The sequence below is a fragment of the Piliocolobus tephrosceles genome, chromosome 6 (assembly GCF_002776525.5).
Source record: "Piliocolobus tephrosceles isolate RC106 chromosome 6, ASM277652v3, whole genome shotgun sequence".
NCBI lineage: Eukaryota > Metazoa > Chordata > Mammalia > Primates > Cercopithecidae > Piliocolobus > Piliocolobus tephrosceles.
In genome coordinates, this window is record NC_045439.1 from 85,288,898 (window position 1) to 85,301,414 (window position 12,517).

The 12,517-nt window shown below is 41.4% G+C and overlaps 1 protein-coding gene across 2 annotated transcripts in view; it reads left to right on the forward strand.

The window, feature by feature from the left end:
- EDC3 (enhancer of mRNA decapping 3) overlaps positions 1–12,517 on the forward strand; it is a 59,829-nt gene that overhangs the window by 24,986 nt on the left and 22,326 nt on the right. For both annotated transcript variants that reach the window (XM_023196687.2, XM_023196688.2), the window contains one exon: positions 10,967–11,302. In XM_023196687.2, the coding sequence (XP_023052455.1) occupies positions 10,967–11,302 (336 nt within the window). The remainder of the gene's footprint in view (positions 1–10,966; positions 11,303–12,517) is intronic.

Genomic DNA, 12,517 nt, shown 5'->3' on the forward strand with positions numbered 1-12,517 from the left:
CTATTCTATTCTATTCTATTCTATTCTATTCTATTCTATTCTATTCTTTCTATTCTATTCTAATAGGGTCTTGCCTTGATACTCAGGCTGGAATGCAGTGATACGATCACAGCTCACTACGACCTTGAACTCCTGGGCTCAAAACAATCCTCCCACCTCATACTCCTGAGTAGCTGGGACTACAGGTGTGTGCCACCATGCCTGGCTAGTTTTTTTATTTTTCATAGAGACAAGGTCTCACTATGTTGCCCAGTCTGAAAATCTTTTTTCTTTTACCAGAAATTGTTGATTTGTTAGAAGTTCATATAGGCAGTTTATAATCTTCCATGCACTTGAAGATGACCCTTATTAGCAATTCATATTATTTTTTCCTACATATTTTTCTCCCTGTTATTAACATCTTACATTGGTATGGTACATTTGTTATGATTATTGAACCGGTGTTGATGCATTATCATTAAACAAAGTCCATATTTTATTCAGATTGCCTTAGTTTTTACCTATGCCCTTGTTCCAGGATCCTGTCCAGTATATCACATCACATTTGGTAGTCATGTCTCTGCTTGGCTCTTACAGTTTCTCAGACCTTCCTTGTTTTTGATGACCTAGACATTTTGATGAATACTGGTCAGGTATTTTGTAGAATGCCCCTCACTTGGTAGTTGATGTTTTTCTCATTATTAGACTGGGGTTATATGTTTGGGGGTGGAAGACAACAGAGGTAAAGTACCATTTTCATCACTTTGTGTCAAGCGTATATATTGTCACTATGGTTTATAACTTTTGATGTTCACCTTGATCACCTGGCTAAAGTAGTATATATCTAGTTTCTCCTCTGTGAAGTGACTCTTTTTCTTCCCCGTTACATATGTACTCTTTGGAAGGAAATCATTATGTGCAGCCCACACCCAGGGAGTGAGGAGTTATGTTCCCTCTCCTTGAGGACACAGCATCTTCAGACATTACTTGAAATTCTTTTATTCCAGAGATTCATCTCTTCTCCCCCATTTGTTTATGTGTTCAGCCATTTATTTATATCAGCATGTACTCATGGGTATTTATTTTATACTTCGGCTTATAATTCAATATTACTTTATTTTGTTACTCAAATTATTTCAGTTTTGGCTAGTCTCCAATCTTTCACTTGGATCTCATGTCCCTTTGACATACTCCAGTGGAATTTTTTTGTTTTTGTTTTTGTTTTTAGTACTTAGGTAGTTTCTGACACTGAAAGATGCTTGTTACTACCACTACTGCTGCTGCTGCTGCTGCTCCTCCTCCTCCTCCTCCTCCTACTCCTCCTCCTCTTCCTCCTCCTTTCTCCCCCTCCCTCCCGCCCCTCCTCCCCTCTTCTTCTTTCTTCCTTCTTCACTAGGTATGCTCACTGCTCCTGGGTGTCACCCTTATAGCTGACAGCAAGAAAATATGTGTATATACTTCTCTGCAGAGTTCACAGAAAAGAAAATATATATGTGTATATTTAACCAGTATATATACATATATTTAAATATTTCTGTATGTAACTATGTATATTGTACTATACTAAGAATTAGTTCATACTGATGTCTTCAACTTTAATCCATTACCACATGGATCCTTCTAGCCTTCTCCTTTTGCTTGTCTGTTACTTCTCACTCCAACAGTGAGAAACTTGTCTGCTATTGTCATTCATTCTTTACATAATTATTCAATTCCAGTATACATGTATAGTGGTATCAGAATTATTAACTCGTATCCCCATTCCTGTGGGAGACTGTCAAATAGAATATGGCACTTACGTACCGTTTCTTTTGCCTTTCATCTGACTCCATTCATGTCTAGAGTTATTTAGGTCTCCCATTTCCTTCATTGACTTGTTTCATATATTCATAATACAGTTAATTTGTTTTGTCACATTCTGCATTCCATCCTGGGATCTCCTAACCTCTTGAATGATTTTTTAAAATTTGCATACACTAAGGCTCACTCTTTGTGCTGTAAAGCTCTGTGGGTTTTGACAAATACAGCATCATGTATCTGTCATTACAGTGTTAAACAGAATAGTGCATTGTCCTAAACAATCTCTTGTGCCTCACCTGTTCAGCTGTCCCCACTTCCCCCAGCCACTACTGATCTTTTTATTATCCCATCTTTGCAGTTTTGCATTTTCCAGAATATCGCATAATTAAAATTATACAGTATATTGCCCTTTCAGACTGGCTTCTTTCACTTAGCAAGATGCATTTAAGATTCATTCATGTTTTTTTGTGGCTTGATAGCTCATTTCTTTAATTGATGGATAGTGTTCCATTGTGTGGATGTATCAGTTCCATTCACCTATTGCAGGGCATCTTGGTGGCTTCCAGGTTTTGGTTATTCTGCTTTTGCTGTTTTGTCAGTTCCCTTTTTCTAGATTGTTAACTGTGCATAAGTAAGGTAAAGAGATTGTAGGGCAGTAAAATGTTACTATTTTTCAAGGAACTTATTTAGAATCCGGATTCGTTTGGAAAATGTTTGCTGCCTGGGAATTTGGTAATGAGACATGGCTTAGAATAGGTTTCTGAAAGAAGGTAGAGTTATAATTATGTTTCCACTCATTGAGCCCTGTAAGTAGAAAGGTCTGTCTTAGAATTTTCTCCAATTTATGTACATTGATGTTGAGACTAGTAGATTGATGAAGCTATATAAATATCTGTCGGCCGGGTGTGGTGGCTCACACCTATAATCTTAACACTTTGGGAGGCCAGGATGGGCAGGTTGCCTGAGCTCAGGAGTTTGAGACTAGCCTGGGCAACATGGTGAAACCCTGTCTCTGCAAAAATACAAAAAATCAGCTGGGCTTGGTGGCGGGCGCCTGTAATGCCAGTTACTCAGGAGGCTGAGGCATAAGAATTGCCTGAACCTGGGAGGTGGAGGTTGCAGTAAGCTGAGATCGTGCCAGTGCCCTCCAGCCTGGGCAACAAAGCAAAACTCTGTCTCAGGAAATAAAAAAAAGAAAGGAAATATAAACTGTCTTCATTTCTGGCTTTTAAGTGTTCTTTCAGGATTGCAATAAGGAGTTGAGGAATTTGTTGGTTTATAATAGTTACCTAATCCAACATTGATAATTTAGCACAAGCAGATTTTAATCTGTTCTCTTGGGGTGGGAGTGGGTTTAAAGAATCATATAAAGAATAGTTTTTCTGTGACCATTCAGAATGTTTGTCAAATAAATATAACATCAGTCCCAGGGAGCAGAGGGAAACCAAGCCTTGTTTAGGATGCAGTTCTGTGTATGGGTATAATTCATATTTATCAAATCCCATGTCACAGCTAAAAATGGTGACCATGAGGGGCAGATGAAAGGCATCCTTCTCTGAAATCTTAGTCTATGAACTTGAATAGTCATTGGTAACATGCATTTGAATAAAAATTTAACAGTTAAGTTAAGGCTCTTTTGCCTGTAGAACATGAAAGTAGGTAGCTGAGGCCGGGCACAGTGGCTCATGCCTCTAATCCCAGCACTTTGGGAGACTGAGGTGGGCGGATCACCTGAGATGAGGAGTTTGAGACCAGCCTGGCCAACATGATGAAACCCTGTCTCTACTAAAAATACAAAAAATTAGCTGGGCCTGGTGGTACATGCCTGTAATCCCAGCTACTCGGGAGGCTGAGGCAGGAGAATTGCTTGAACCCGGGAGGTGGAGGCTGCAATGAGCCAAGATCGTGCCATTGCACTCCAGCCTGGGCAACAAGAGTGAAACTCCATCTCAAAACAAACGAAGCAGATAGCTGGCCTTTAGCTCATTTATATTTAGAGAGAGGTGGTCCTATAGGCATGACATTGCCTCTGTTTAGCGCTGATTTCCCTTTTTCTCTTTGTTACTGGAGGTGGAGAGAAATGAGAAATGGAATTGAACCTTTTAAATGGAAAGATGGTCAATATTATCTTGTTGCAATATGGTTGGGCTTTAACGGTCTGTTCATTTTAACAGTCATCCCACCACCTGAGGCAGGAAGTGAATTTTGCCAAGTTTTCATGGTCCTACTGAGGTCTTCTTGACTTTTAAACTTCCTTGAATGTGCTTCATATATCTAATAGGCTTGAAAACCTAGGGCCTAGAATTTGAGAGTTAAGAAGAAGGTCCCATATATTCTCAGGCACCTTCTCATGATGCCTGTTGAATCTGGCAGTAAAACATTTGTAGGACAAAGGTTTTTTTTTTTTTTTTTTTTTTTTTTTTTTTTTTTTTTGAGACAGAGTCTTGCTCTGTCCCCCAGGCTGGAGTGCAGTGGCCGGATCTCAGCTCACTGCAAGCTCCGCCTCCCGGGTTTACGCCATTCTCCTGCCTCAGCCTCCCGAGTAGCTGGGACTACAGGCGCCCGCCACTTCGCCCGGCTAGTTTTTTGTATTTTTTAGTAGAGACGGGGTTTCACCATGTTAGCCGGGATGGTCTCGATCTCCTGACCTCGTGATTCTCCCGTCTCGGCCTCCCGAAGTGCTGGGATTACAGGCTTGAGCCACCGCACCTGGCCGACAATGTTTTTTGCAGGACAAAGTTCCCCCTTACAGTGTGTGTGTGACAAAAACCAATAAATAAGTGGCATTGAAGGTTACACAACAATGGGTTTGTTACAGGTTGTCCCAGCCAAAGGGCCTCTGTGCCAAAGGCTGGCAGAAAAACGGCACAGGAAGGCGGCCAGCCTGCAGTCTTTTTTTTTTTTTTTTTGGAGACAGAGTCTCACTCTGTCACCCAGGCTGGAGTGCAGTGGCGCAATCTCGGCTCACTGCAAGCCCCGCCTCCCGGGTTCAAGCCATTCTCCTGCCTCAGCCTCCCGAGTAACTGGGACTACAGGCGCCTGCCACCACGCCTGGCTAATTTTTTTGTATTTTTAGTAGAGATGAGGTTTTACCGTGTTAACTAGGATGGTCTCTATTTCCTGACCTCGTGATCCACCCGCCTTGGCCTCCCAAAGTGCTGGGATTACAGGCGTGAGCCACCGCGCCGGACCCCTGCAGTCTTAATACTTGCATGGCCCTTGTAATTGAAAGGTAAAGAAATCTGGGAAGACTGTTTATCTTTTCCAATGGAAGTGTTTTTCTCTTGCAGTGGACAAAGGCCAGTTTAATGCAGAGCCAGGCTCTTTGGGCTGAGTTAGCCAAGTACTGATAATATTTGTATTAAAGTAAGACGAAAGGGAAGAATAAGAGACAACTGAGCACATTAGCCTGCCTTGCATTTATTTTATATTCTCTTACTGACCTGTGATGGCAGTATTTTCTCTTGGGAAATGTTTTTCACGCTCCGCTTTCCTGACAGTGTTTAAAACATAGCTAGTTCTTAGTGTCTATGTCTCGAATGAATCAACTCTGCATTTAGAGGAGTACAGGAAAACACCTGAAACCTTCTACATACAGTGGGTTTTGTTGTAAGTTATGTTTGTAGAGTCCTACAGCTGAGCCAAAAAACAGTGACCAGTGCCCAGCATCATTAGGGCAGAATTAGGGCATCTCCCATTGTGGACTCTGTTAGTCTTTATAGTGGGGCACTTTGTCAACATGCTGTGAGCGAACTTTACGGCTAGTCATGTTTGTTTTCTTTGCTTTTCTACTTTGCATTTCAGTAGCTCCTCATCATGTGGCATGATATGAAGTGGGTACTATTTTTTAGCTTTTTATTTTTATTTTTTATTTTTTGAAACTGAGCAAAAGTTTTCTTTCTACACTGTACTCTCTCCCCCCAAATAAAGGTTGAGTATCTCTTATGCAAAATGCTAGGGAGCAGAAGTGTTTCAGATTTTGGATTACTTAAAAAGGATTTTGGAGTATTTCCCTAATCCAGAAATCCAAAATGCTCCAATCAGCATTTTCTTTGAACACCACGTTGGCACTCAGAAATTTTTGGATTTTGGATGTTTGGATTAGGGATGCTCAGCTTGTGCTTTCAAACATTCATATTGGTGTTCAGTGGTTAGTGCACTGTTTAGGGCTAAGAAATACTGGGCTAGTGGTTAGAGAAGCAACTCGTGCTTTTCTTTTTCTTTATGTTTTATTTTATTTTATTTTTTTGAGACGGAGTCTTGCTCTGTCACCCAGGCTGGAGTGCAGTGGCGCAATCTCAGCTCACTGCAACCTCTGCCTCCTGGTTTCAAGTGATTCTCCTGCCTCAGCCTCTGGAGTAGCTGGGATTACAGGCACGTGCCACCATGCCCAGCTAATTTTTGTATTTTTAGTAGAGACAGGTTTCGCCATGTTGGCCAGGTTGGTCTTGAACTCCTGACCTCAGGTGATCCACCTACCTTGGCCTCCCACAGTGCTGGGATTACAGGTGTGAGCCACCTTGCCAGGCCAGCTCATGCTTTTCAAACTTTAGTTCCAGGATAACTGGCCTTCTACCAGTGTCATTTGGGAAGTCTGACCTGCCTTCAGAGTATTTGGGTCTTTAGATTCTAGATTCTTTCCTGTTTTCTCCTATGACTGTTTTTGTGCCTCTACCTGTTCCTCTATAGCAGTGTCTGTATCCTGTTTCCTCTGAGCTTTATTCTTGGTCACCTGGTTTCAGGAGCTTTGGGATTTATCTGAATGGGAATGATTTCCCATTTTGCTTCCTTAACCCTGTCTTCTCCTTCATTGATCAACTGCTTATTTTCATCAGTCATTGTAATAGTTCCAGGATAGTTCATTGTCAGTCATATTGGACATGATTGAACTTTTTCCACTGAAGCCCTTGCTTCATAACTCTTTTGTATTACATTATTGTCAACAACTTTATCTTCCTGGTCTTTTCAGTCATGCAAAAAAGTTGGCATGATTTTTATTGCTTTTTCTTGTAGTTAATCTCAAGTTGCCCTTTTTTTAATAACCTCTTTTTAGACTTTTAACTTTTGATTGGCTAGTGTTTGCTTTTTTAAAATATATATATAACTGTTTTTATTTCTTAATTAGTGGAGTTTTGTGTACTTTCACTGAACCGGGCATAGTGTTGGGTGACAGGTGTAAATGACATCATTCCTGTCCTCTGTTGGCTTATAAACTCCTTGGGAAGTTAGAACAAGAACACAGATTAACTACAGAACAAAGTTGGTAATATAGCATAAGTGCTAGGTCAGTGGTACCCACAGTGTTGTAAGTGGTCAGATGGGAGTGATTTTTTAAGCAAGAGTAATCAAAGATAGTGTGTTTGGGCTGAGTCTGTAACAGCAAAAATGAGAAATAACTTAAAAGTTAATCAGTAGGTATGATCTGTGTGCTGTATATCAATATGGTATGATTTATGCAGTTATAAAAAGTAAGATACAGTCTTTGAAGAATTTTTTCATGAAACTCAAGGATGCTCCTGAGCAAGAAAGCAGGATACAAAACTTCATAAGATGATGCAAATTTTTTACTAAAAGAAAAATCAAAATATTATGTGAATATTTAGAATTTTCTACATATTTTGTGCGTTATCTGGTATGAACATCTGTTAACAAACATTATTTTTAAAAAGGAATACTCATTTCCTATTACCTTTGAATTATTTATTTGACCATTGTGCTGTACTGAATCGTTTTTCATTTTTGCATTGTGTTTACATTTTTTCTTTTCTTTTTTTTTTTTTTTTTTTTGAGACAGAGGCTCGCCCTGTCACCCAGGCTGGAGTGCAGTGGTGAAATCTTGGCTCACTGCAAGCTCCATCTCCCGGGTTCAAGCGATTCTCGTGCCTCAGCCTCCCGAGTAGCTGGGATTACAGGTGTGTGCCACCATGCCCAGTGAATTTTTTTGTATTTTTAGTAGAGATGGGGTGAGAAAGCAGAGCTGGATCAGGAAGAAAGAATGGGTATGAAAATACAAGGTCAGGATAACACCAGTAGCAATATACACAGACAAGGGAGGAACAAGAGAATAAGGATTATCAATGTACTGCCTCAATATTAAATCAAAACATCCTATTAGAAATAGGTCTCTTGCCCAGTGGTCACTCTTCAGTGGGTATGTGTTTCCCCAGGGGTGGACGGAATGATTCACCAGGACGTAGGAAGGAGATACTGAATATTCCATTTTTTATTTTAACTAAAAACAGTAGAAATTAAACTTTATGAATTTTAATGTATTGATGAAAACTAGCACCCTTATGAAGTTCCATGCCAGCCAATTGCTGCCTGTATTTGAGATATCTGAGGAAAATGTGACTTTCTATAACAAGAAGTCCATCCATGCTGGTGGGTATACATCATTTTTTAAAAATTGCAGTAAAATATACATTACATAAAATTTACCATTTTAACCATTTTTAAGTGTACAGTTCAGTGGCATTAAGTGCATTCACACTCTACAACCATGCCAATTTTTAACTAAAGCATACAAAAATGTATATGTGGCTTAAAAAGATTCGCATAAAGAAACTATATGTTAAGTAATGATAATACTAATGTAATCATAAGTAAACAAGAAAATGGCAGAACACTTTCCCTATTCCTCTTATAGGCCTTCTTTAGCTAGAATGAGGTTGTCAAAAATTAGTCAAATCTATGAAGATGGTCTCCCAAATTAAAAAGTATCAAGAAGGTCATTCCAAACATGAATCCACATTAACTGTTACGAATTAACTTCACCCTAAGTGTATACTCTGCATCAAAAGTCTGCAAACTATAGCCCATGGGCCAAATCCAACCCACTGCCTGTTTTTGTAAATAAAGTTTTATTGGCACACAGTCATGGTCTAGGCAAAGTTAAAAGAACACAGAGGATAATGTCTAGAAAACGTACCCACAGCCGGGGGTGGTGACTCACACCTGTAATCCTAGCCCTTTGGGAGGCCAAGGCGGGCAGATCACCTGAGATCAGAAGTTCCAGACCAGCCTGACCAACATGGTGAAACCCCTCCTTCCATTTATTTAGACTGTGATAGAGGTTCAGTCTAGCATACCAGTCACCTGGATCCACTCTTTCAGGGTAGTCAGATAGAGAACAGAGCTTGATTCTTTGGGGGTGGATGGTTTGGAGAATTCTGTGGTACCTTCTGCCTTGGCTGCTAGAGTAGTTGTTGACTGATGTGTGGTAGCCAAATAGGGTGTCAGAGACAGGGTGTGACTGGCTACTGTGTTGTGGATGTGCATTACAGGGTGTGACTGGCTACTGTGTTGTGGATGTGCATTAGTGTGGCCTCTACAGGATCAGTTCGATATGGACCCTCATTATTTGGTGTTTCAGAAACTGCTTACCCAGAAGAGAGAAAATTCTGAGAAAAGAGATCACATTAACCGAAAGGTCTAAAGAAAGGTTTGTAAGTCAGTATAGCAATTTGTATTGGTAGATGTATACCTGGCTCAGAATGTAGAATTTCTTGAACAAACCAGGGATTCCCCACTGCTGGGATCTAGCCTAAGGCCAAATTAAAAATCAGAAGATTGCTTGCTTGGTAAGCATAGAATTAAGGACTAGCTGAATAGTATTTTCCTGCAAGCTAAAAGAAGACCAGGCCTTCTTTTAGTCTGGGGGTATTTCTCTCTTAAACAACTGCCAGACGTTCAGACTCAAACTGAAGCAGGATATTTTCCTTCCCTGACCTATTCATGGGACTCATGATGGGGTACCTCATTTACTCCGCCCACTGCTCTCAACTGCTTGCTGAAGGGAGTGTGCGAGTGAATGAGGCAGGAACTGGAGTGCACAAGCCCTGGAACCGGCTGTTTCAGTGCCAGTGGGATCAAACTCCACTCAGACCCGCTGTGTTCTACCCATTGTGGGAGTGAGTGCACAGATGAGCAGGTGCAGGAGCCAGAACGAACGCTCTTGGGCACCAGCAGGAGCGAACTCAGTGCAGGCCATGTGGCAGCACCTACGTGGGGTGCCTGTAACTCATGAAGCCCCAGAGGATGTGTTATGGTGCTGTTTTAGCTCTGCCATCCACAGATGGCTTAAGTGTTAACAGCTCAGTGGGCCTGCAGCTGCCCTCTGCCAGTGAGGGCAAAAGGCCAGTGTGACAGCCTTTTGTATCTGCACTCATGGCTTCTGAGCTTTTGTCCAGTGTCCAGGAAAAATGAGGTCACATGAACAAATTAAAGGATGGTAAATGTGGGTGATTTTATTTTTATTTATGTGGGAAGGGGAGCTGAAAAGGGGACAGTGGGTGGTGGATAGGTAATTTTCCCTTGAAGTCTGGCTGTCTCCAGCCGGGTTCTTCTCCACAGTTACACAGTCAAGCTGTTCCTCTGAAGTCAAGCCACTTCTTTGACATCCAGCCGTAGTCTCCAACGTCCAGCTGTTTCTCATCTCTGCTGACTGAGTCTGGGGTCTTTATAGGCACAGGTTAGGGTGGCGCAGGGCCATGGGTGGTTTAAGAAAAGGCAACATTCTGGTGGGAAAACAGGGATATAAGTTCTCACTTTGGGCCACAATCTCACGCTTTTCAGCTTCGAAGGTGGGGCTTTGCCAGGGACCTGCCTCTAGAATTTCTCTGCCTCCTGCCTCTATCGTTGTATCAAAACCACCATGCTATGTTCTTACTCTTCCTCTTGTTTGCTAACAGTAAGTTGTCAGAAAAGCTTTTGTCATTACCAGTTTCCTTATAAAGGGGATAACTGGTTAAGATTTCCAGGAGTACTGCTTAGTTCATATTCATTAACAAGTTACTTGGGGGTAATATTTGTTATTGTTGTTGTTTGTGTGTGTGTGTGTGTGTGTTGAGACAGGTTCTTGCTCTGTTGCCCAGGCTGGGGTGCAGTGTCATGATCATATCTCACTGCAGCCTTGAACTCCTAGGCACAAGTGATCCTCCTGCCTCAGCCTCCCAACATGGGATTATAGGCATGAGCCACTGTGCCCAGATTGGGTGATGTTTGAAACCTATTATTCCAAATGAGATTTGTTGTTTGTGCTACTTAATATGATTTTGCAATACTTACCTTTACCATTTTCACATTGGTTCCTGTAACACTTTCCACAAAGGACTGATGTACTGTATTTTCCACTTTCACTTAGTGCTTTCTGTGGATACACTGACTTTAGTCCCTGTTTTTTCTCCAGGGTCATCTAGTAGCAGGCACCCAAATCAGGCAACTCCAAAGAAAAGTGGTTTAAAGAATGGCCAGATGAAGAATAAAGATGACGAGTGCTTCGGGGATGACATTGAGGAGATCCCAGACACAGATTTTGATTTTGAAGGGAACCTGGCTCTTTTTGACAAGGCAGCTGTGTTTGAGGAGATTGATACCTATGAAAGGAGAAGTGGTACCCGTTCCCGGGGCATCCCAAATGAAAGGCCTACTCGGTACCGCCATGATGAGAACATCTTGGAGTCAGAGCCCATTGTCTACCGACGGATCACAGTGCCCCACAACGTGAGCAAGGAGTTCTGTACGGGTGAGTTGCACCAGGTCCCACATCCTGCTGGTGGCTGTTGCCTTTCTCTTGTGCTTAAAACAGAAAGACCAAAAAAAAAAAAAAAAAAACAGAAAGACCTGGCTTCTGAGTCAGAATCTCACACTAGGAATTCATGTAAGTGGCTTGGTGGCTAGCCCAGTATTATTGTCTCTTGGGGACTGCAGCCAATAACAGCATTCTGCCATGGTGGGGGGGTAATTTCTCTAGATGTCTGTGTATATCCTGTATCTGGCAGGATCTGACCTACTACTTATTTAGTATGTTGTGAGTAACAACTAAAGGCAAAGGACCTGCTATGTAGATTCAAATATTCAGATCTATTTTTACTTTGGCTTTCCTGGTACTGCCCATATATTTCACCAGACTTCAACTCTGTTTTACTAAGTATTTGTTGTTGCAAAAAAACAGTGAAGATGGGTGATTGGAATCATTGGCTAAAAATAGAGTTTTAATAAATTACATTTCTTTTTTTTTTTTTTTTTTGAGACAGAGTCTCGCTCTGTCCCCCAGGCTGGAGTGCAGTGGCTGGATCTCAGTTCACTGCAAGCTCCGCCTCCCGGGTTCACGCCATTCTCCTGCCTCAGCCTACCAAGTAGCTGGGACTACAGGCGCCCGCCACCTCGCCCGGCTTTTTTTTTTTTTTTTTTGTATTTTTTAGTAGAGATGAGGTTTCACCGGGTTAGCCAGGATGGTCTTGATCTCCTGACCTTGTGATCCACCCGTCTCAGCCTCCCAAAGTGCTGGGATTACAGGCTTGAGCCACCGCACCCGGCCAATAAATTACATTTCTTTACTATGCTGTTCTTATCTCCTGTTAGCCCAGGATATTGAAAGTTGGCTAATTTCATGTAACATTGTAGTACCTTATGTAGGCTACTGTAGATGACAATCTAGTTCTGTTACCTCAGTGATTATTGTTTCTTGTTTTAGCGTTAGAACCTTTTCTTCAAACCCATGGCATAGAAAACAGATTAAAGCAGCTGTGAGAGAGGTAATTCACCACATCCCTGTCCCATCCCTTCCCACCAAACCACATTACTAACTGGACTTCTTGGAATATGGTTTGAAAACTGTTGTTATGGAATGATCTAAGAGCTAAAGGGGAAGTCATAATCATTTTAGTAAGTAGAGAAGGAATTGAGTATAATATTTTTATTTTGGTTTAAAGTTTGGAATATAAGGAATATAAATCTT